This window comes from Engystomops pustulosus, chromosome 9 (assembly GCF_040894005.1).
Source record: "Engystomops pustulosus chromosome 9, aEngPut4.maternal, whole genome shotgun sequence".
Taxonomy (NCBI): domain Eukaryota; kingdom Metazoa; phylum Chordata; class Amphibia; order Anura; family Leptodactylidae; genus Engystomops; species Engystomops pustulosus.
This window is the reverse complement of record NC_092419.1, coordinates 108,522,161-108,547,190: the sequence shown is the minus strand read 5'-3', so window position 1 is coordinate 108,547,190 and position 25,030 is coordinate 108,522,161. Positions and strand designations below refer to the sequence as shown.

At 48.8% G+C, this 25,030-nt stretch overlaps 2 protein-coding genes across 7 annotated transcripts in view; one reads left to right on the top strand and one right to left on the bottom strand.

Moving 5' to 3' along the window:
• The first annotated feature begins 1,532 nt into the window (after positions 1-1,532).
• On the top strand, positions 1,533-20,549 carry LOC140077907 (bile salt-activated lipase-like). Its single transcript, XM_072125516.1, has 11 exons — positions 1,533-1,646; positions 1,732-1,885; positions 2,287-2,409; positions 7,131-7,328; positions 7,550-7,680; positions 7,773-7,880; positions 8,023-8,140; positions 8,220-8,406; positions 19,483-19,686; positions 19,774-19,971; positions 20,296-20,549. The coding sequence occupies exons 1-11, from the start codon at positions 1,581-1,583 to the stop codon at positions 20,468-20,470; spliced, it is 1,662 nt and encodes a 553-aa protein (XP_071981617.1). The 5' UTR covers positions 1,533-1,580; the 3' UTR covers positions 20,471-20,549.
• Positions 20,546-25,030, bottom strand: part of RALGDS (ral guanine nucleotide dissociation stimulator) — a 124,419-nt gene continuing 119,934 nt past the window's right edge. For 5 of the 6 annotated variants that reach the window (XM_072125511.1, XM_072125510.1, XM_072125509.1 and 2 more), the window contains exons 14-18: positions 24,895-24,990; positions 24,461-24,725; positions 24,096-24,341; positions 23,376-23,490; positions 20,546-23,250 (exon numbers count right to left, since the gene is read on the bottom strand). In XM_072125511.1, the coding sequence (XP_071981612.1) occupies positions 23,075-23,250; positions 23,376-23,490; positions 24,096-24,341; positions 24,461-24,725; positions 24,895-24,990 (898 nt within the window). In that variant the 3' untranslated portion in view covers positions 20,546-23,074. The remainder of the gene's footprint in view (positions 23,251-23,375; positions 23,491-24,095; positions 24,342-24,460; positions 24,726-24,894; positions 24,991-25,030) is intronic. The other variant, XM_072125508.1, reaches the window with a different exon arrangement.

The window sequence follows — 25,030 nt, the reverse complement described above, 5'->3', positions numbered from 1 at the left end:
CACTTTTCGGCAGTGCTGTAAAGTCAGATTGTGTGTGTTTGGGGGGATATTATCCAATTTGATGCATATTTCTAGGAAAATGTATGTGATGTATATAGGTGATTGGGATATACACTCACCGGCCACTTTATTAGGTACACATGTCCAACTGCTCGTTAACACTTAATTTCTAATCAGCCAATCACATGGCGGCAGTGCATTTAGGCATGTAGACATGGTCAAGACAATCTCCTGCAGTTCTCCCGAGCATCAGTATGGGGAAGAAAGGTGATTTGATGCCTTTGAACGTGGCATGGTTGTTGGTGCCAGAAGGGCTGGTCTGAGTATTTCAGAAACTGCTGATCTACTGGGATTTTCACGCACAACCATCTCTAGGGTTTACAGAGAATGGTCCGAAAAAGAAAAAACATCCAGTGAGCGGCAGTTCTGTGGGCGGAAATGCCTTGTTGATGCCAGAGATCAGAGGAGAATGGGAAGACTGGTTCCAGCTGATAGAAAGGAAACAGTGACTCAAATCGCCACCCGTTACAACCAAGGTAGGCAGAAGAGCATCTCTGAACGCACAGTATGTCCAACTTTGAGGCAGATGGGCTACAGCAGCAGAAGACCACACCGGGTGCCACTCCTTTCAGCTAAGAACAGGAAACTGAGGCTACAATTTGCACAAGCTCATCGAAATTGGACAGTAGAAGATTGGATAAACGTTGCCTGGTCTGATGAGTCTCAAGAATTGAGGCAGTTCTGAAGGCAAAAGGGGGTCCAACCCGTTACTAGCATGGTGGACCTAATAAAGTGGCCGGTGAGTGTATATGGGATGTATATAGGGTGTGTATGTGTGAATACGTATACAATGTATACGGGTTTATCGGATGTATGCAGGAGGGGCTGTATGTACACATGTGACTAGACGGCCTCAGGTTATCAGGGGCTGAAGGTTCATTGCCCCGGGCGCAGCTGCTGCGGTTCCTCCCCCTGGGACACAACACATGTTGCAGATAAACCTGCGTCACCCGCATGTGCGCTGTGTATGTAATGTGGGGGTTACATCTCTATAGGGGGGTCCTCCACATCCCAGAACCCTCATACAATGAGCTGGGACCCCCGGCGCACAGATGTGACCTGGGGGGACACCTAGCACCAAGTGTCTTCCTGCACTGCCCCCGCAGGAGGAATGGGGTATTACACAATGCCCGTTCACATGTACATGTGTTCTGTGTGGTGCAGGACAGGAGCGGTCCTCCAGAGAGGACCCCCGAAATTATAACAACATAGTGTCTGTCTTTCCTCAGTAGCGCCACACTCCTCTTCAGGTCATGCCATGAATTGCAGCTCAGTCTCTCACATCAGGGATAGCTGACACCGCCTCTGGACAGGGGGCGCTGTACTGAGAAGAGACCCCCCCCAGTAATGTCATGTGACTGGCAGTGTCCTCCAGCAGGTAAGGAGTTAATGTGGATTGTTTTTTGGCTGCGCTGACCCTCGGAGGTGATAAGCAGCTGCCGGCTCCCACGCTGATCTCCGCTGGCCCCAGGTGTATATAAGGGGGGCCCCGGCTGCGGCTGGGACTGGATCCAGACACCATGGGGCCCTGGATAACCATCACTCTGGCGCTGGCCGGGTTCCTGGCGGCTGCACATGGAGCGTCGGTAAGATAAACACATCACTTCTTAAAGGGGATGTCCATCCCCCCCCCCCAGCTAAGGTTATTACAGTGTGACCCTTCCCTTACAGCTGGGAGTGGTCCTCATCGAGGGGGGACTGGTGGAGGGGACCAGCAAGAGGATCGGACTCATCAATCCAACATATGTGGATGTTTACAAGGGGATTCCCTTCGCTGCTCCCCCCAAAATCCTCCAGAAAGCCGAACGTCACCCAGGATGGCCGGGTACTGTATCTAAGCCTGCCACGTGTGATACTGAGCTGTGTATCTAATCCTATCCTGTGTGATACTGTGCTGAGCTGTGTATCTAATCCTATCCTGTGTGATACTGTCTGCTAAGCTGTGTATCTAATCCTATCCTGTGTGATACTGACTGCTGAGCTGTGTATCTAATCCTATCCTGTGTGATACTGTCTGCTGAGCTGTGTATCTAATCCTATCCTGTGTGATACTGTCTGCTGAGCTGTGTATCTAATCCTATCCTGTGTGATACTGACTGCTGAGCTGTGTATCTAATCCTATCCTGTGTGATAGTCTGCTGAGCTGTGTATCTAATCCTATCCTGTGTGATACAGTCTGCTGAGCTGTGTATCTAATCTTACAATGTGTGATACGTCCTTCCCCAGGCACCCTGAAGGCCACCGAATACAAGTCCCGCTGTTTGCAGCTCACCCTGTCGCAGTCGGACACCCGTGGGGACCTCGACTGCCTCTACCTGAACATTTGGGTGCCTCAACCCGGGAAATCAGGTGCGTGATGGGAATCTGCAGTATACAGTAGCGATTCTGTTCCTAGGCAAGTGCAGGGGGGAGGTACGAGGGCCGGAGGTGCAGGGGGGAGGTACGAGGGCCGGAGGTGCAGGGGGGAGGTACGAGGGTCCGGAGGTGCAGGGGAGGTGGTAAGAGGGGCCGCAGGTGCAGGGGGGAGGTACAGGGGTCCGGAGGTGCAGGGGAGGTGGTAAGAGGGGCCGCAGGTGCAGGGGGGAGGTACGAGGGGCCGCAGGTGCAGGGGGGAGGTACGGGGGTCCGGAGGTGCAGGGGGGAGGTACGAGGGTCCGGAGGTGCAGGGGGGAGGTACGAGGGCCGGAGGTGCAGGGGGGAGGTACGGGGGTCCGGAGGTGCAGGGGGGAGGTACGAGGGCCGGAGGTGCAGGGGGGAGGTACGGGGGTCCGGAGGTGCAGGGGGGAGGTACGAGGGCCGGAGGTGTAGGGGGGAGGTACGAGGGCCGGAGGTGCAGGGGGGAGGTACGAGGGCCGGAGGTGCAGGGGGGAGGTACGAGGGTCCGGAGGTGCAGGGGAGGTGGTAAGAGGGGCCGCAGGTGCAGGGGGGAGGTACGGGGGTCCGGAGGTGCAGGGGAGGTGGTAAGAGGGGCCGCAGGTGCAGGGGGGAGGTACGAGGGGCCGCAGGTGCAGGGGGGAGGTACGGGGGTCCGGAGGTGCAGGGGGGAGGTACGAGGGTCCGGAGGTGCAGGGGGGAGGTACGGGGGTCCGGAGGTGCAGGGGAGGTGGTAAGAGGGGCTGCAGGTGCAGGGGGGAGGTACGAGGGGCCGCAGGTGCAGGGGGGAGGTACGGGGGTCCGGAGGTGCAGGGGGGAGGTACGAGGGTCCGGAGGTGCAGGGGGGAGGTACGAGGGCCGGAGGTGCAGGGGGGAGGTACGGGGGTCCGGAGGTGCAGGGGGGAGGTACGAGGGCCGGAGGTGCAGGGGGGAGGTACGGGGGTCCGGAGGTGCAGGGGGGAGGTACGAGGGCCGGAGGTGCAGGGGGGAGGTACGAGGGCCGGAGGTGCAGGGGGGAGGTACGAGGGTCCGGAGGTGCAGGGGAGGTGGTAAGAGGGGCCGCAGGTGCAGGGGGGAGGTACAGGGGTCCGGAGGTGCAGGGGAGGTGGTAAGAGGGGCCGCAGGTGCAGGGGGGAGGTACGAGGGGCCGCAGGTGCAGGGGGGAGGTACGGGGGTCCGGAGGTGCAGGGGGGAGGTACGAGGGTCCGGAGGTGCAGGGGGGAGGTACGAGGGCCGGAGGTGCAGGGGGGAGGTACGGGGGTCCGGAGGTGCAGGGGGGAGGTACGAGGGCCGGAGGTGCAGGGGGGAGGTACGGGGGTCCGGAGGTGCAGGGGGGAGGTACGAGGGCCGGAGGTGTAGGGGGGAGGTACGAGGGCCGGAGGTGCAGGGGGGAGGTACGAGGGCCGGAGGTGCAGGGGGGAGGTACGAGGGTCCGGAGGTGCAGGGGAGGTGGTAAGAGGGGCCGCAGGTGCAGGGGGGAGGTACGGGGGTCCGGAGGTGCAGGGGAGGTGGTAAGAGGGGCCGCAGGTGCAGGGGGGAGGTACGAGGGGCCGCAGGTGCAGGGGGGAGGTACGGGGGTCCGGAGGTGCAGGGGGGAGGTACGAGGGTCCGGAGGTGCAGGGGGGAGGTACGGGGGTCCGGAGGTGCAGGGGAGGTGGTAAGAGGGGCTGCAGGTGCAGGGGGGAGGTACGAGGGGCCGCAGGTGCAGGGGGGAGGTACGGGGGTCCGGAGGTGCAGGGGGGAGGTACGAGGGTCCGGAGGTGCAGGGGGGAGGTACGAGGGCCGGAGGTGCAGGGGGGAGGTACGGGGGTCCGGAGGTGCAGGGGGGAGGTACGAGGGCCGGAGGTGCAGGGGGGAGGTACGGGGGTCCGGAGGTGCAGGGGGGAGGTACGAGGGTCCGGAGGTGCAGGGGGGAGGTACGAGGGCCGGAGGTGTAGGGGGGAGGTACGAGGGCCGGAGGTGCAGGGGGGAGGTACGAGGGTCCGGAGGTGCAGGGGAGGTGGTAAGAGGGGCCGCAGGTGCAGGGGGGAGGTACGGGGGTCCGGAGGTGCAGGGGAGGTGGTAAGAGGGGCCGCAGGTGCAGGGGGGAGGTACGAGGGGCCGCAGGTGCAGGGGGGAGGTACGGGGGTCCGGAGGTGCAGGGGGGAGGTACGAGGGGCCGCAGGTGCAGGGGGGAGGTACGGGGGTCCGGAGGTGCAGGGGGGAGGTACGAGGGCCGGAGGTGCAGGGGGGAGGTACGGGGGTCCGGAGGTGCAGGGGGGAGGTACGAGGGCCGGAGGTGCAGGGGGGAGGTACGGGGGTCCGGAGGTGCAGGGGGGAGGTACGAGGGTCCGGAGGTGCAGGGGGGAGGTACGAGGGTCCGGAGGTGCAGGGGGGAGGTACGAGGGCCGGAGGTGCAGGGGGGAGGTACGAGGGCTGGAGGTGCAGGGGGGAGGTACGAGGGCCGGAGGTGCAGGGGGGAGGTGCGGGGGTCCGGAGGTGCAGGGGAGGTGGTAAGAGGGGCCGCAGGTGCAGGGGGGAGGTACGAGGGGCCGCAAGTGCAGGGGGGAGGTACGAGGGTCCGGAGGTGCAGGGGGGAGGTACGAGGGTCCGGAGGTGCAGGGGGGAGGTACGAGGGCCGGAGGTGTAGGGGGGAGGTACGAGGGCCGGAGGTGCAGGGGGGAGGTACGAGGGTCCGGAGGTGCAGGGGAGGTGGTAAGAGGGGCCGCAGGTGCAGGGGGGAGGTACGGGGGTCCGGAGGTGCAGGGGAGGTGGTAAGAGGGGCCGCAGGTGCAGGGGGGAGGTACGAGGGGCCGCAGGTGCAGGGGGGAGGTACGGGGGTCCGGAGGTGCAGGGGGGAGGTACGAGGGTCCGGAGGTGCAGGGGGGAGGTACGGGGGTCCGGAGGTGCAGGGGAGGTGGTAAGAGGGGCCGCAGGTGCAGGGGGGAGGTACGAGGGGCCGCAGGTGCAGGGGGGAGGTACGGGGGTCCGGAGGTGCAGGGGGGAGGTACGAGGGCCGGAGGTGCAGGGGGGAGGTACGGGGGTCCGGAGGTGCAGGGGGGAGGTACGAGGGCCGGAGGTGCAGGGGGGAGGTACGGGGGTCCGGAGGTGCAGGGGGGAGGTACGAGGGTCCGGAGGTGCAGGGGGGAGGTACGAGGGTCCGGAGGTGCAGGGGGGAGGTACGAGGGCCGGAGGTGCAGGGGGGAGGTACGAGGGCCGGAGGTGCAGGGGGGAGGTACGAGGGCCGGAGGTGCAGGGGGGAGGTGCGGGGGTCCGGAGGTGCAGGGGAGGTGGTAAGAGGGGCCGCAGGTGCAGGGGGGAGGTACGAGGGGCCGCAAGTGCAGGGGGGAGGTACGAGGGTCCGGAGGTGCAGGGGGGAGGTACGAGGGCCGGAGGTGCAGGGGGGAGGTACGGGGGTCCGGAGGTGCAGGGGGGAGGTACGAGGATCCGGAGATGCAGGGGGGAGGTACGGGGGTCTGGAGGTGCAGGGGAGGTGGTAAGAGGGGCCGCAGGTGCAGGGGGGAGGTACGGGGGTCCGGAGGTGCAGGGGGGAGGTACGAGGGTCCGGAGGTGCAGGGGGGAGGTACGGGGGTCCGGAGGTGCAGGGGAGGTGGTAAGAGGGTCCGGAGGTGCAGGGGGGAGGTACGGGGGTCCGGAGGTGCAGGGGAGGTGGTAAGAGGGGCCGCAGGTGCAGGGGGGAGGTACGAGGGGCCGCAGGTGCAGGGGGGAGGTACGGGGGTCCGGAGGTGCAGGGGGGAGGTACGAGGGTCCGGAGGTGCAGGGGGGAGGTACGAGGGCCGGAGGTGCAAGGGGGAGGTACGGGGGTCCGGAGGTGCAGGGGGGAGGTACGAGGGCCGGAGGTGCAGGGGGGAGGTACGGGGGTCCGGAGGTGCAGGGGGGAGGTACGAGGGTCCGGAGGTGCAGGGGGGAGGTACGAGGGTCCGGAGGTGCAGGGGGGAGGTACGAGGGCCGGAGGTGCAGGGGGGAGGTACGAGGGCCGGAGGTGCAGGGGGGAGGTACGAGGGCCGGAGGTGCAGGGGGGAGGTGCGGGGGTCCGGAGGTGCAGGGGAGGTGGTAAGAGGGGCCGCAGGTGCAGGGGGGAGGTACGAGGGGCCGCAAGTGCAGGGGGGAGGTACGAGGGTCCGGAGGTGCAGGGGGGAGGTACGAGGGCCGGAGGTGCAGGGGGGAGGTACGGGGGTCCGGAGGTGCAGGGGGGAGGTACGAGGGTCCGGAGGTGCAGGGGGGAGGTACGAGGGCCGGAGGTGCAGGGGGGAGGTACGAGGGCCGGAGGTGCAGGGGGGAGGTACGAGGGCCGGAGGTGCAGGGGGGAGGTACGGGGGTCCGGAGGTGCAGGGGGAGGTACGAGGGTCCGGAGGTGCAGGGGGGAGGTACGAGGTCCGGAGGTGCAGGGGGGAGGTACGAGGGCCGGAGGTGCAGGGGGGAGGTACGGGGGTCCGGAGGTGCAGGGGGGAGGTACGAGGGTCCGGAGGTGCAGGGGAGGTGGTAAGAGGGGCCACAGGTGCAGGGGGGAGGTACGAGGGGCCGCAGGTGCAGGGGAGGTGGTACGAGGGGCCGCAGGTGCAGGGGGGACGTACGAGGGGCCAGAGGTGCAAGGGGGAGGTGGTACGAGGGGCCGCAGGGGTCGTTCAGGGGGAGTATGGGCAATGGGTGGGTGCCAGCCGGGTATCTCCCCCCTCACTCTCCCTCTTCTTGTTTAGTCTCCACTAATCTGCCGGTCATGGTGTGGATCTATGGTGGCGCCTACCTGTTTGGTGCTGCAGAAGGAGCCAACGTCCTGAACAACTACTTGTACGACGGCGAGGAGCTGGCGCTGCGCGGTAACGTCATCGTGGTGACATTCAACTACCGCCTGGGACCCCTGGGGTTCCTGAGCACCGGAGACGCCAACGCCCCCGGTAAGATTCATGTGTGGATGAGCACCCACTACCCTGCACCCTGTGGGATCAGCACCTTTATGCCAACCCCACATGATGCCCTCCTAATACCCCCTCACCCTGTGCCCCCTGCAGTGATTGGCAGAGCGGGCACCACTGCCATCCTGATATATCCAGTCTATAAGTAAGTGCCCCCTCTAGTGGCAGCGATTGGCCGGCGCTAATACCCTCCCTATGATTAGGTAATTACGGTCTGTGGGACCAGCACATGGCCATCGCCTGGGTCAGGAGGAACATCGTCTCGTTCGGAGGAAGCCCGGATAACATCACCATCTTCGGAGAATCTGCAGGAGCTGCCAGCGTCTCCCTGCAGGTGGGTGCAGGACTGTGTCATGTGTGTGCATGGTATATATTATATATATATATGAAGCTCCTCCCACAATGTAACCACGCCTCTTCTTCCAGACCCTGACTCCTTACAACGTGGGACTGTTCAAGCGTGCGATCAGCCAGAGCGGCACCGGCCTGTGCCCCTGGGCCATCCAGCGGGATCCTCTCTTCTGGGCCAAACAGGTAGAAACTGCAGAACTTCATGGTGACCCCAAATCCCCTTGTGGGCGTGGTGTAATAAAATGGGCGGGGCTTATACTGCCCTGTGGGGCTGGTGGCGCCCCCTATGGCAGTAGTTACTGGGAATAATTCTTTATCTTTACAGGTGGCTACAAAAGTGGGCTGCCCTGTGGATGACACGGCCCGTCTGGCCGACTGCCTGAGGGTGACCGACCCCCGCGCCCTCACCCTCGCCTTCAAGATGGATCTCACCAATATGGAATGTGAGGATCCCAAAATATACACTGGCCCCGAATAATGGAGGTAGCGAAGGGTTAATCACTTGTATCTTCCTGTCACCAGATCCCATCGTCCACTACCTCGCCTTCTCCCCCGTCATCGATGGAGACTTCATCCCCGATGAACCCCAAAATCTCTTCGCCCACGCGGCCGACGTGGATTATCTGGCCGGAGTCAACAACATGGACGGACACATGTTTGCTGGAGCCGACCTGGCAGTCATCAACGAACCCCTGAGGAAGATCAAACCGTAAGTAATAATCCCTGTACATAGGGGGCAGTATTATAGTAGTTATATTCTTGTACATAGGGGGCAGTAGTGTAGCAGTTATATTCCTGTACATAGGGGGCAGTATTATAGTAGTTATATTCTTGTACATAGGGGGCAGTAGTGTAGCAGTTATATTCCTGTACATAGGGGGCAGTATTATAGTAGTTATATTCTTGTACATAGGGGGCAGTATTATAGTAGTTATATTCCTGTACATAGGGGGCAGTATTATAGTAGTTATATTCCTGTACATAGGGGGCAGTATTATAGTAGTTATATTCCTGTACATAGGGGGCAGTATTATAGTAGTTATATTCCTGTACATAGGGGGCAGTATTATAGTAGTTCTATTCCTGTACATAGGGGGCAGTATTATAGTAGTTCTATTCTTGTACATAGGGGGCAGTATTATAGTAGTTCTATTCTTGTACATAGGGGGCAGTATTATAGTAGTTATATTCCTGTACATAGAGGGGCAGTATTATAGTAGTTATATTCCTGTACATAGGGGGCAGTATTATAGTAGTTATATTCCTGTACATAGGGGGCAGTATTATAGTAGTTATATTCTTGTACATAGGGGGCAGTATTATAATAGTTATATTCCTGTACATAGGGGGCAGTATTATAGTAGTTATATTCCTGTACATAGGGGGCAGTATTATAGTAGTTATATTCCTGTACATAGGGGGCAGTATTATAGTAGTTCTATTCTTGTACATAGGGGGCAGTATTATAGTAGTTCTATTCTTGTACATAGGGGGCAGTATTATAGTAGTTATATTCCTGTACATAGAGGGGCAGTATTATAGTAGTTATATTCCTGTACATAGGGGGCAGTATTATAGTAGTTATATTCCTGTACATAGGGGGCAGTATTATAGTAGTTATATTCTTGTACATAGGGGGCAGTATTATAATAGTTATATTCCTGTACATAGGGGGCAGTATTATAGTAGTTACATTCTTGTACATAGGGGGCAGTATTATAGTAGTTATATCCCTGTACATAGGGGGCAGTATTATAGTAGTTATATTCTTGTACATAGGGGGCAGTATTATAGTAGTTATATTCTTGTACATAGGAGGCAGTATTATAGTAGTTATATTCCTGTACATAGGGGGCAGTATTATAGTAGTTATATTCCTGTACATAGGGGGCAGTATTATAGTAGTTATATTCCTGTACATAGGGGGAGTATTATAGTAGTTATATCCCTGTACATAGGGGGCAGTATTATAGTAGTTATATTCCTGTACATAGGGGGCAGTATTATAGTAGTTATATTCCTGTACATAGGGGGCAGTATTATAGTAGTTATATTCTTGTACATAGGGGGCAGTATTATAGTAGTTATATTCCTGTACATAGGGGGCAGTATTATAGTAGTTCTATTCCTGTACATAGGGGGCAGTATTATAGTAGTTCTATTCTTGTACATAGGGGGCAGTATTATAGTAGTTATATTCCTGTACATAGGGGCAGTATTATAGTAGTTATATTCTTGTACATAGGGGGCAGTATTATAGTAGTTATATTCCTGTACATAGGGGGCAGTATTATAGTAGTTATATTCCTGTACATAGGGGGCAGTATTATAGTAGTTATATTCTTGTACATAGGGGGCAGTATTATAGTAGTTATATTCCTGTACATAGGGGGCAGTATTATAGTAGTTATATTCTTGTACATAGGGGGCAGTATTATAGTATTTATATTCTTGTACATAGGGGGCAGTATTATAGTAGTTATATTCTTGTACATAGGGGGCAGTATTATAGTAGTTATATTCCTGTACATAGGGGGCAGTATTATAGTAGTTATATTCTTGTACATAGGGGGCAGTATTATAGTAGTTATATCCCTGTACATAGGGGGCAGTATTATAGTAGTTATATTCCTGTACATAGGGGGCAGTATTATAGTAGTTATATCCCTGTACATAGGGGGCAGTATTATAGTAGTTATATTCTTGTACATAGGGGGCAGTATTATAGTAGTTATATCCCAGTACATAGGGGGCAGTATTATAGTAGTTATATTCCTGTACATAGGGGGCAGTATTATAGTAGTTATATTCTTGTACATAGGGGGCAGTATTATAGTATTTATATTCTTGTACATAGGGGGCAGTATTATAGTAGTTATATTCTTGTACATAGGGGGCAGTATTATAGTAGTTATATTCTTGTACATAGGGGGCAGTATTATAGTAGTTATATTCTTGTACATAGGGGGCAGTATTATAGTAGTTATATTCCTGTACATAGGGGGCAGTATTATAGTAGTTATATTCCTGTACATAGGGGGCAGTATTATAGTAGTTATATTCTTGTACATAGGGGGCAGTATTATAGTAGTTATATTCTTGTACATAGGGGGCAGTATTATAGTAGTTATATTCTTGTACATAGGGGGCAGTATTATAGTAGTTATATTCTTGTACATAGGTGGCAGTATTATAGTAGTTATATTCTTGTACATAGGGGGCAGTATTATAGTAGTTATATTCCTGTACATAGGGGGCAGTATTATAGTAGTTATATTCCTGTACATAGGGGGCAGTATTATAGTAGTTATATTCTTGTACATAGGGGGCAGTATTATAGTAGTTATATTCCTGTACATAGGGGGCAGTATTATAGTAGTTATATTCTTGTACATAGGGGGCAGTATTATAGTAGTTATATTCTTGTACATAGGGGGCAGTATTATAGTAGTTATATTCTTGTACATAGGGGGCAGTATTATAGTAGTTATATTCCTGTACATAGGGGGCAGTATTATAGTAGTTATATTCTTGTACATAGGGGGCAGTATTATAGTAGTTATATTCTTGTACATAGGGGGCAGTATTATAGTAGTTATATTCCTGTACATAGGGGGCAGTATTATAGTAGTTATATTCCTGTACATAGGGGGCAGTATTATAGTAGTTATATTCCTGTACATAGGGGGCAGTATTATAGTAGTTATATTCCTATACATAGGGGGCAGTATTATAGTAGTTATATTCTTGTACATAGGGGGCAGTATTATAGCAGTTATATTCTTGTACATAGGGGGCAGTATTATAGTAGTTATATTATTGTACATAGGGGGCAGTATTATAGTAGTTATATTCTTGTACATAGGGGGCAGTATTATAGTAGTTATATTCCTGTACATAGGGGGCAGTATTATAGTAGTTATATTCCTGTACATAGGGGCAGTATTATAGTAGTTATATTCCTGTACATAGGGGGCAGTATTATAGTAGTTATATTCCTGTACATAGGGGGCAGTATTATAGCAGTTATATTCTTGTACATAGGGGCAGTATTATAGTAGTTATATTCCTGTACATAGGGGGCAGTATTATAGTAGTTATATTCTTGTACATAGGGGGCAGTATTATAGTAGTTATATTCTTGTACATAGGGGGCAGTATTATAGTAGTTATATTCCTGTACATAGGGGGCAGTATTATAGTAGTTATATTCTTGTACATAGGGGGCAGTATTATAGTAGTTATATTCCTGTACATAGGGGGCAGTATTATAGTAGTTATATTCCTGTACATAGGGGGCTGTATTATAGTAGTTATATTCCTGTACATAGGGGGCAGTATTATAGTAGTTATATTCCTGTACATAGGGGGCAGTATTATAGTAGTTATATTCTTGTACATAGGGGGCAGTATTATAGCAGTTATATTCTTGTACATAGGGGGCAGTATTATAGTAGTTATATTATTGTACATAGGGGGCAGTATTATAGTAGTTATATTCTTGTACATAGGGGGCAGTATTATAGTAGTTATATTCCTGTACATAGGGGGCAGTATTATAGTAGTTATGTTCCTGTACATAGGGGCAGTATTATAGTAGTTATATTCCTGTACATAGGGGGCAGTATTATAGTAGTTATATTCCTGTACATAGGGGGCAGTATTATAGCAGTTATATTCTTGTACATAGGGGCAGTATTATAGTAGTTATATTCCTGTACATAGGGGGCAGTATTATAGTAGTTATATTCCTGTACATAGGGGGCAGTATTATAGCAGTTATATTCTTGTACATAGGGGGCAGTCTTATAGTAGTTATATTCTTGTACATAGGGGTCAGTATTATAGTAGTTATATTCCTGTACATAGGGGGCAGTATTTTATAGTAGTTATATCCCTGTACATAGGGGGCAGTATTATAGTAGTTATATTCTTGTACATAGGTGGCAGTATTATAGTAGTTATATTCCTGTACATAGGGGGCAGTATTTTATAGTAGTTATATCCCTGTACATCGGGGACAGTATTATAGTAGTTATATTCTTGTACATAGAGGGCAGTATTATAGTAGTTATGTTCCTGTACATAGGGGGCAGTATTATAGCAGTTATATTCTTGTACATAGGGGGCAGTCTTATAGTAGTTATATTCTTGTACATAGGGGTCAGTATTATAGTAGTTATATTCCTGTACATAGGGGGCAGTATTATAGTAGTTATATTCTTGTACATAGGAGGCAGTATTATAGTAGTTATATTCCTGTACATAGGGGGCAGTATTATAGTAGTTATATTCCTGTACATAGGGGGCAGTATTATAGCAGTTATATTCTTGTACATAGGGGGCAGTCTTATAGTAGTTATATTCTTGTACATAGGGGTCAGTATTATACTAGTTATATTCCTGTACATAGGGGGCAGTATTTTATAGTAGTTATATCCCTGTACATAGGGGGCAGTATTATAGTAGTTATATTCTTGTACATAGGTGGCAGTATTATAGTAGTTATATTCCTGTACATAGGGGGCAGTATTTTATAGTAGTTATATCCCTGTACATCGGGGACAGTATTATAGTAGTTATATTCTTGTACATAGAGGGCAGTATTATAGTAGTTATGTTCCTGTACATAGGGGCAGTATTATAGCAGTTATATTCTTGTACATAGAGGGCAGTATTATAGTAGTTATGTTCCTGTACATAGGGGGCAGCATTATAGTAGGTATATTCCTGTACATAGGGGGCAGTATTATAGTAGTTATATTCCTGTATATAGGGGGCAGTATTATAGTAGTTATATTCCTGTACATAGGGGGCTGTATTATAGTAGTTATATTCTTGTACATAGGGGCAGTATTATAGTAGTTATATTCCTGTACATAGGGGCAGTATTATAGTAGTTATAATCTTGTACATAGGGGCAGTATTATAGTAGTTATATTCCTGTACATAGGGGGCAGTATTATAGTAGTTATATTCCTGTACATAGGGGGCAGTGTTATAGTAGTTATATTCCTGTACATAGGGGGCAGTATTATAGTAGTTATATTCCTGCACATAGGGGGCAGTATTATAGTAGTTATATTCCTGTACATAGGGGGCAGTGTTATAGCAGTTATATTCTTGTACATAGGGGGCAGTATTATAGTAGTTATATTCCTGTACATAGGGGGCAGTATTTTATAGTAGTTCTATCCCTGTACATAGGGGGCAGTATTATAGTAGTTATATTCTTGTACATAGGGGCAGTATTATAGTAGTTATATTCTTGTACATAGGGGGCAGTATTATAGCAGTTATATTCTTGTACATAGGGGGCAGTATTATAGTAGTTATATTCCTGTACATAGGGGGCAGTTTTTTATAGTAGTTCTATCCCTGTACATAGGGGGCAGTATTATAGTAGTTATATTCCTGTACATAGGGGGCAGTATTATAGTAGTTATATTCTTGTACATAGGGGGCAGTATTATAGTAGTTATATTCCTGTACATAGGGGGCAGTATTTTATAGTAGTTCTATCCCTGTACATAGGGGGCAGTATTATAGTAGTTATATTCTTGTACATAGGGGGCAGTATTATAGTAGTTATATTCCTGTACATAGGGGGCAGTATTATAGTAGTTATGTTCCTGTACATAGGGGCAGTATTATAGTAGTTATATTCCTGTACATAGGGGGCAGTATTATAGTAGTTATATTCCTGTACATAGGGGGCAGTATTATAGCAGTTATATTCTTGTACATAGGGGCAGTATTATAGTAGTTATATTCCTGTACATAGGGGGCAGTATTATAGTAGTTATATTCCTGTACATAGGGGGCAGTATTATAGCAGTTATATTCTTGTACATAGGGGGCAGTATTATAGTAGTTATGTTCCTGTACATAGGGGGCAGTATTATAGTAGGTATATTCCTGTACATAGGGGGCAGTATTATAGTAGTTATATTCCTGTATATAGGGGGCAGTATTATAGTAGTTATATTCCTGTACATAGGGGGCTGTATTATAGTAGTTATATTCTTGTACATAGGGGCAGTATTATAGTAGTTATAATCTTGTACATAGGGGCATTATTATAGTAGTTATATTCTTGTACATAGGGGGCAGTATTATAGTAGTTATATTCCTGTACATAGGGGGCAGTATTATAGTAGTTATATTCCTGTACATAGGGGGCAGTGTTATAGTAGTTATATTCCTGTACATAGGGGGCAGTATTATAGTAGTTATATTCCTGTACATAGGGGGCAGTATTATAGTAGTTCTATTCCTGTACATAGGGGGCAGTGTTATAGTAGTTATATTCTTGTACATGGGGGCAGTATTATAGTAGTTATATTCTTGTACATAGGGGGCAGTATTATAGCAGTTATATTCTTGTACATAGGGGGCAGTATTATAGTAGTTATATTCTTGTACATAGGGGGCAGTATTATAGTAGTTATATTCCTGTACATAGGGGGCAGTATTTTATAGTAGTTGTATCCCTGTACATAGGGGGCAGTATTATAGTAGTTATATTCTTGTACATAGGGGGCAGTATTATAGTAGTTATATTCCTGTACATAGGGGGCAGTATTTTATAGTAGTTATATCCCTGTACATAGGGGGCAGTATTATAGTAGTTATATTCTTGTACATAGGGGGCAGTATTATAGTAGTTATATTCCTGTACATAGGGGGCAGTATTTTATAGTAGTTATATCCCTGTACATCGGGGACAGTATTATAGTAGTTATATTCCTGTACATAGGGGGCAGTATTATAGTAGTTATATTCCTGTACATAGGGGGCAGTATTATAGTAGTTATATTCCTGTACATAGGGGGCAGTATTATAGTAGTTATATTCCTGTACATAGGAGGCAGTATTATAGTAGTTATATTCCTGTACATAGGGGCAGTATTATAGTAGTTATATTCTTGTACATAGGGGGCAGTATTATAGTAGTTATATTCTTGTACATAGGGGACAGTATTATAGTAGTTATATTCTTGTACATAGGGAGCAGTATTATAGTAGTTATATTCTTGTACATAGGGGCAGTATTATAGTAGTTATATCCCTGTACATAGGGGGCAGTATTATAGTAGTTATATTCCTGTACATAGGGGGCAGTATTATAGTAGTTATATTCCTGTACATAGGGGGCAGTATTATAGTAGTTATATTCCTGTACATAGGGGGCAGTATTATAGTAGTTATATTCCTGTACATAGGGGGCAGTATTATAGTAGTTATATTCCTGTACATATGGGGCAGTATTATAGTAGTTATATTCCTGTACATAGGGGGCAGTATTATAGTAGTTATATTCTTGTACATAGGGGGCAGTATTATAGTAGTTATATTCTTGTACATAGGGGGCAGTATTATAGTAGTTATATTCCTGTACATAGGGAGCAGTATTATAGTAGTTATATTCTTGTACATAGGAGGCAGTATTATAGTAGTTATATTCTTGTACATAGGGGGCAGTATTATAGTAGTTATATTCTTGTACATAGGGAGCAGTATTATAGTAGTTATATTCCTGTACATAGGGGGCAGTATTATAGTAGTTATATTCTTGTACATAGGGGGCGGTGTTATAGTAGTTATATTCCTGTACATAGGGAGCAGTATTATAGTAGTTATATTCCTGTACATAGGGGGCAGTATTATAGTAGTTATATTCTTGTACATAGGGGACAGTATTATAGTAGTTATATTCTTGTACATAGGGAGCAGTATTATAGTAGTTATGTTCCTGTACATAGGGGCAGTATTATAGTAGTTATATTCCTGTACATAGGGGGCAGTATTATAGTAGTTATATTCCTGTACATAGGGGGCAGTATTATAGCAGTTATATTCTTGTACATAGGGGCAGTATTATAGTAGTTATATTCCTGTACATAGGGGGCAGTATTATAGTAGTTATATTCCTGTACATAGGGGGCAGTATTATAGCAGTTATATTCTTGTACATAGGGGGCAGTATTATAGTAGTTATGTTCCTGTACATAGGGGGCAGTATTATAGTAGGTATATTCCTGTACATAGGGGGCAGTATTATAGTAGTTATATTCCTGTATATAGGGGGCAGTATTATAGTAGTTATATTCCTGTACATAGGGGGCTGTATTATAGTAGTTATATTCTTGTACATAGGGGCAGTATTATAGTAGTTATAATCTTGTACATAGGGGCATTATTATAGTAGTTATATTCTTGTACATAGGGGGCAGTATTATAGTAGTTATATTCCTGTACATAGGGGGCAGTATTATAGTAGTTATATTCCTGTACATAGGGGGCAGTGTTATAGTAGTTATATTCCTGTACATAGGGGGCAGTATTATAGTAGTTATATTCCTGTACATAGGGGGCAGTATTATAGTAGTTCTATTCCTGTACATAGGGGGCAGTGTTATAGTAGTTATATTCTTGTACATGGGGGCAGTATTATAGTAGTTATATTCTTGTACATAGGGGGCAGTATTATAGCAGTTATATTCTTGTACATAGGGGGCAGTATTATAGTAGTTATATTCTTGTACATAGGGGGCAGTATTATAGTAGTTATATTCCTGTACATAGGGGGCAGTATTTTATAGTAGTTGTATCCCTGTACATAGGGGGCAGTATTATAGTAGTTATATTCTTGTACATAGGGGGCAGTATTATAGTAGTTATATTCCTGTACATAGGGGGCAGTATTTTATAGTAGTTATATCCCTGTACATAGGGGGCAGTATTATAGTAGTTATATTCTTGTACATAGGGGGCAGTATTATAGTAGTTATATTCCTGTACATAGGGGGCAGTATTTTATAGTAGTTATATCCCTGTACATCGGGGACAGTATTATAGTAGTTATATTCCTGTACATAGGGGGCAGTATTATAGTAGTTATATTCCTGTACATAGGGGGCAGTATTATAGTAGTTATATTCCTGTACATAGGGGGCAGTATTATAGTAGTTATATTCCTGTACATAGGAGGCAGTATTATAGTAGTTATATTCCTGTACATAGGGGCAGTATTATAGTAGTTATATTCTTGTACATAGGGGGCAGTATTATAGTAGTTATATTCTTGTACATAGGGGACAGTATTATAGTAGTTATATTCTTGTACATAGGGAGCAGTATTATAGTAGTTATATTCTTGTACATAGGGGCAGTATTATAGTAGTTATATCCCTGTACATAGGGGGCAGTATTATAGTAGTTATATTCCTGTACATAGGGGGCAGTATTATAGTAGTTATATTCCTGTACATAGGGGGCAGTATTATAGTAGTTATATTCCTGTACATAGGGGGCAGTATTATAGTAGTTATATTCCTGTACATAGGGGGCAGTATTATAGTAGTTATATTCCTGTACATATGGGGCAGTATTATAGTAGTTATATTCCTGTACATAGGGGGCAGTATTATAGTAGTTATATTCTTGTACATAGGGGGCAGTATTATAGTAGTTATATTCCTGTACATAGGGAGCAGTATTATAGTAGTTATATTCTTGTACATAGGAGGCAGTATTATAGTAGTTATATTCTTGTACATAGGGGGCAGTATTATAGTAGTTATATTCTTGTACATAGGGAGCAGTATTATAGTAGTTATATTCCTGTACATAGGGGGCAGTATTATAGTAGTTATATTCTTGTACATAGGGGGCGGTGTTATAGTAGTTATATTCCTGTACATAGGGAGCAGTATTATAGTAGTTATATTCCTGTACATAGGGGGCAGTATTATAGTAGTTATATTCCTGTACATAGGGGGCAGTATTATAGTAGTTATATTCTTGTACATAGGGGGCAGTATTATAGTAGTTATATCCCTGTACATAGGGGCAGTATTATAGTAGTTATATCCCTGTACATAGGAGGCAGTATTATAGTAGTTATATTCCTGTACATATGGGGCAGTATTATAGTAGTTATATTCCTGTACATAGGGGGCAGTATTATAGTAGTTATATTCCTGTACATAGGGGGCAGTATTATAGTAGTTCTATTCCTGTACATAGGGGGCAGTATTATAGTAGTTCTATTCCTGTACATAGGGGGCAGTATTATAGTAGTTATATTCTTGTACATAGGGGGCAGTATTATAGTAGTTATATTCTTGTACATAGGGGGCAGTATTATAGTAGTTATATTCTTGTACATAGGGGACAGTATTATAGTAGTTATATTCTTGTACATAGGGAGCAGTATTATAGTAGTTATATTCCTGTACATAGGGGGCAGTATTATAGTAGTTATATTCTTGTACATAGGGGGCGGTGTTATAGTAGTTATATTCTTGTACATAGGGGCAGTATTATAGTAGTTATATTCTTGTACATAGGGAGCAGTATTATAGTAGTTATATTCTTGTACATAGGGGGCAGTATTATAGCAGTTATATTCTTGTACATAGGGGGCAGTATTATAGTAGTTATATTCCTGTACATAGGGAGCAGTATTATAGTAGTTATATTCTTGTACATAGGGGGCAGTATTATAGTAGTTATATTCCTGTACATAGGGGGCAGTATTATAGTAGTTATATTCCTGTACATAGGGGCAGTATTATAGTAGTTATATTCTTGTACATAGGGAGCAGTATTATAGTAGTTATATTCTTGTACATAGGGAGCAGTATTATAGTAGTTATATTCTTGTACATAGGGGGCAGTATTATAGTAGTTATATCCCTGTACATAGGGGCAGTATTATAGTAGTTATATCCCTGTACATAGGGGGCGGTATTATTGTACTGATGTTCTATCCTTGCAGGGAGGAGGTGATGAAGTTGGTGCAGGACCTGACTCTGCCTAAGGGCTCGGCCGGGGGTGACATGGCTTACAGTCTGTACACATCGGATTGGGGGGCTGATCCCAGTCAGGAGCTGATGAAGAGGACGGTTGTGGACGCAGAGACGGATTACATTTTCCTGGTGCCCACGCAGGAGGCGCTCGCTCTTCATGCTATGAACGCCAGGTGCGGTGTAATATAATATATAATGTATAGAGGACGTTATTCTGGATATTGTTGGGGGGATTTATCTCCGTCTGTTGTGATTTGCAGGAGTGGAAGGACCTACAGTTACCTCTTCTCCCACCCCTCCCGGATGCCCATATACCCCAGCTGGGTGGGCGCTGACCATGCGGATGACCTCCAGTACATCTTCGGGAACCCCTTCTCTAACACCATCGCCTACAGACCCCAGGACCGGGACGTATCGGCCGCCATGATATCTTACTGGACCAACTTTGCTGCCACCGGGTGAGTAGTGGCTTCAGTGTCCCGTCCGTGGCATCTGACAGCCAATCAGAACTCATTGCCTTAAAGGGATTGTCCTCACCACAGGATACGGAGTAACAATCTGATCATAGGAGGTTTGTCTGCTGGGACCTAACAGAACAGGGGTCTGGTACCGCTGCTGCTCGTCAGTCAGGACTGGACCCCGGTTCTGGTGGTCAGTGCGGATCGGACCTCATCCTGTGGGGATATCAGACGTGAGACAATCCCTTTAAAGCATTGAATTTTCTGTCTCTGTCGTGTGACTGTTCCTCTGATACTGACTCCTCTCTCTCTGTGACCCCACAGGAACCCCAACCAGGGCCTATCCAGTGTCCCCGCCTCCTGGCGCCCCTACGACCTGCAGTCGGGCCAGTACCTGGAGATCAATAAGGACATCACTTCTCAGTCCATGAAGCAGGGGCTGCGCTCGCCCTACGTGCGCTTCTGGGCCCAGACTTACCGCAATCTGCCCAACCTGTAACCCCAGTATCAGCCGCCCCCTCCCCCGGGGTGACCCCCACATTCTTATAATAAACAAGACGCCACAAGGTGGGAATAATCTGGAGTGTCGGAATTTATTGCAAAGACGAGTTTACATCTCGAGCACTTCAGAGCGTCCTTCATCAATCCCAGATACAAAATACAAGACGGGGGGCTACACGTGTAAACATGGCACCTGCCGGCGCCCGCACAGACACACGGGGGTCACACACACCGGGCAAAGCAAGATTGCACATCAACAACAGTCATGGGGGATGGAGGAGGCCGCCATTAGTGTCTCCTCGCCCGCCGAGGATTTGGCTGCGGACATTGGGGGGGCAGGGTTAGTGTAAATTTCCTTTAGTTGTGCATTTAGCAGTTTTCACCACCAGGTGGCGTCAGCGTCCATCATCATTCACAGTTCTGCACTTCATCTATGGGATCCTGGAGGACTACAAGTCCCAGAATGCACGTGGCAGGGCAGGGGGTAGGTCTGCAGTGCCGACCCATCTGTCGTACTGATTGGCACTTGTGAGAATCCTCAAAAATTCTGGCAGAGAAAAAAATATATGACCTCCCCCATGAGCAAAGGTTAGGAGTTAAGGCGCAGTGAGAGAGCGATGCATTCTGGGTACTGTAGTCTCTTGGGGGGGGGGGGGGGGGGGTGTCCAGTTACAGTAATGGAGGAGGCACCTGAGGGGGGAGGGGGGGACTTTTGCAACCGTTGTGTATGCAGCTCCACTGCGGAGAATCCCCTTGATTCTTAGGGACTACAAGAGGCTTGTTTGTAGTCTGTTACCATGGAGACGTGGTGGGGAAACATGGCTGCTGTAGTCCAATAAGAGCGCCACCACCTGGCCACAGGCTGTAGTTCAATAGAACAAAGCGGTAATACCAGAGCCAACCTGTGTATAAGGGTGGTGCTATTCACACCGGACAGCACCCAGGTTTCTACAATCCCCTTTAAGGGGCTTTGCTTATATACAGTTTTCTGGTTGCAAAAGTCGTCACACCCTTTAATTGTGACCCTGAGACCATCAGGGATCATTCAGTTCACACATCACAGACATGAACAGTTCTGCAACTTTCTCCTCATTATTCAAGGTCTCTGCTTGCTGTCAGCGAATAGGAATATTCGTGTTTACATCTCTGAACCCTGGACTTCTCACAGCTGAAGTTTTGTTACAACAGCACAAAACACAAGTGTCCTGACATGTCATCTGCGCCGATACATTGTATCCAGTCCAGTCCAGATCATCAGGTAATCTGATACAATTGTAACAAACCTTCAGCTGTCAGAAAGTACAGATGCAGCAGAGCCGGGTCTGTCATGGTCCAGCTCTGCTACATCAGGATGATCTGCACCTCACAGCAGAGACAAGGGAGTCATGACTCCGCCCACTGGACTCCATGATGGCTTTAAAGTTCTGTAAGGTGAAGGAGTCAGGCAGTGGCCAATCCCGGGAGCTCCTCTCCTTGTCTCTAGGCAATGACAGTGGCGCGGAGCTCACCCCAAAACAGACTGCGGCCGCAAATAGTGGAGCAGGGAATGTGTGCGCAAGAACCGGTCCGACAGGAAGATCCGCCACCACCAGAACAGGTCCCAGGACATCACTACAGGCCCAAACCAAAAATATAGGTAACCCCTTCACTGCAAGAACAGGAGGAAAAGCAAGCGAAACGGGGGCTCGGCCTTCACACGATATTTACACGACCGGGAAATCCAGGAATTTCGCTCCGACGTCTATTTACAACCAATAAATATTCAGAAAGGGGGGGGGGGGGGGGAGATTTAAAAAAAAAAGATTTTTACACTAAAAAAATAAAAAACATTTTTACAGATTAAAAGAAAACAAAACCGAATCCTCACAGTCGCTGCCGCAAAAGTAAAAACGGGTGAAAAGTTTTTCGTTTGGCCCCCAATTTTTTTTTTTTTGCTTTTCGGACAGAAAAATAAGAAAATATCCGGCGATTATTTACAGGAAGAGACGTCTGTACAGGTGCGGAGCCTCGTTATTTAACCCTGTGTGACCCACCAGACGGGAGAAGCGGTGGCTCCGCCCCCGGGGGTGGGGGTGACTTCTTTATGGCAGATCGATCTTTGGTGCGGTTGGAGATGCTGGATCGGGGGGAGGAGAACACGCGGACCCTCCTGGCTGCAGAGGTCACCAGAGGTCGGAGCAGGCACATCCAGCTCTTCATGGGTTTAAGAGGAAAAAAAAAATAAGTTTTTGTTACATTTTTTTTTACAAAGTGCTTTTTTTGTTTTTGTAGAAAACGTTGGATCCACAGGGGGCGTCTATGTACAGTAAGGTTCTGGTATCAGTTGGGTCATGTGGTAATACTGGCGCCCTGGGCACGGCTCAGGCTGGTCGCTTTGTATCCCCCTTCCCTTGAAGGCACCTGTGGCGTGGAGGCGGAGTCTGAGTCCTGATAGGGGCGGGGCTGCCCCGAAACCTTTCTTGTGTCCGGTTTAGCTGAGACCCACAATCTCCACTGCCCGTGGGTTTTTCACGGTTTTTATACAGTCAGACGTTGCAGCCGCCCAGGGTCTGCTCCCATGTGACCTCTGGAGAAAGTGCTATCCTCTCCCTCCTTGTGGGGGTCAGAAGATGCCCTTGGCGATCTTGAGTCCTTTCTGTTTCATTCGGGGGAGCGTGGAGCTGGAGCCGTGCTTGATTTTTACTCCTTTGGAAAAGCCGCGTCTTTTCAGTATAAAGTCGTAGTTGGCTCCTGAGTTCATGGCGTAGAAGACGTTAGCGTTATCCGGGATCTTCAGCTCTGAGGAAAGATGGGAACAAGTTATTATCCCGTATCCTAGGCCTCAGCCCCATGACCCCCCCCCCCCGGGACAGGACACACATGGGACAGCGTCCCCCCCATCATACATGGCAGACAGCCATTACCTCGCTCCTCGGAGAGGATCTGCACCAGCTCGTAGTCCTCGGCCCGCTCCCCGTCCAGGTTGTGTTTGGCCATCGCTTTGCGGATCACTACGGGGGTTTTGTCCTGACTCGTTACCTGCCGATACATGAAAGGAGTCAGAATAATCCTGACAGATGAGGTTTATACGGATTGAGTCTGCAATATCCCCCTATCCTCAAACTGATGGCTTATACCTCCAGGAACAGCGCCTCCTCCCATCCCTGGTGGTAAGTGGTATTGCAGCTCAGCCTACAAGATACGGCTACGCACAAGTGTTTGCAATTCTAAGTATAAGGGCAATAAGGGACCCTACCAATAATGGGGGCAAAAGCTGCTAAACTGTGCACCAGTTCCCTCCTATACCTATCCCACATCAGTGTATGAAAGGGAGGACATGAAGTGTAAGGCTACATGCACATCACCGTAGGGGGACGTATGTATACCCGCATGCTTGCAGCCATACATACGTCCCCCATAGGCTGGCAGTGGGCGCACGGAGTGATACCTGTACCGCCCTGGACACGGGGAAAAGATAGGACATGTCCTATATTACAGCGCCAGGCGCAATGGATCGTGTGGAGAGGGGATGGTTACCCCCTCCTCCTCTCCATGGCGCCGGATGTGTGTCCACCCGACTTTGGCCCAGCGGGCTTATGTCCGTGAGAATGTAGCCTTAGTCCGTGTTTTTGGGGGTGGCTCACCAGGATGCTCTTGTACATGTTGCCGTTGTCCACGTCGAGGCTGACCCGGATGATGCAGCAGTCGTCTATCTGCTGGTTGTAGAGGGGAAGAGAAAGGGACGAGTAACTGGAGATCCCGGAGACTGAGCGCTTGTGCGTCCGAGAGGCGGATACTGGTGTAGAGGAGACGGATGATGAAGAAGCGCTGCTGGACCCTGATCCGATGCCCGATGTGTCCAGGGACGAGAGCGACGTCGACTCCCAGAACTACAAGAACCAACACTGAACGTCAGAGACAGAACATGGATGACAGGAACATAATCCACCAGACAAGAACGTTCTCATATCCTTTCCAACACAGCAAAACACAGAGAGCAGGGACTGACCCCCAGGGGAGCACAGCGTTCTGTGGCCTGTGCCCGTGGATCTTTGGGCTGTTCCTCTCGTACCTTCTTCTCCTGGCAGTCGGGGGACTCGGGCACAAAGCTGATGTTTATCTCCTCCACATCGGAGCTGCTGGAGCCGGCGGACGTCACGCTGACAGAGTCCGTGGCGTCGCTTCCGCAGAGGTGGGGGCTGCACTTCAGCTGGTCGAAGGACTTGGAGTGGGAGCTGACGTTGGCGCAGGGCTCGGAGCTGGGGGGCTGTCGGCTGCAGGAGACAACACGGTTAATGGAGACCTAGGAGGTCGTCTGAGAAGTGGCGCCAATGTCTGACAGCTGCTTATCTGGCTCATGTCTATTCAGTGGCTGAGGCCGGTACTGCAGCTAAGCTCTGATGAATCGATAGGACACTACAATTAAGCAGTGGGGATACTCACTCGCTCCATCTCTTGATGATCCCGGTGTTTTTCTTAGCTTTTAGCGTGTTGCTGGCAGATTCAGATAAGGGTTCGATCTCGCAGGACAGACTGTAGCTGCAGGGCAGGAGACATGACTGGTCAGTACTGGGAGACT

Excerpts from the sequence above, each read along its gene's own strand:
- LOC140077907 (XM_072125516.1), top strand. The coding sequence starts at position 1,581 with ATGGGGCCCTGGATAACCATCACTCTGGCGCTGGCCGGGTTCCTGGCG. Across the intron at positions 8,407-19,482 it reads CCCCTGAGGAAGATCAAACC|GGAGGAGGTGATGAAGTTGG; the intron begins GTAAGTAATAAT and ends CTATCCTTGCAG. Across the intron at positions 19,972-20,295 it reads ACCAACTTTGCTGCCACCGG|GAACCCCAACCAGGGCCTAT; the intron begins GTGAGTAGTGGC and ends GTGACCCCACAG.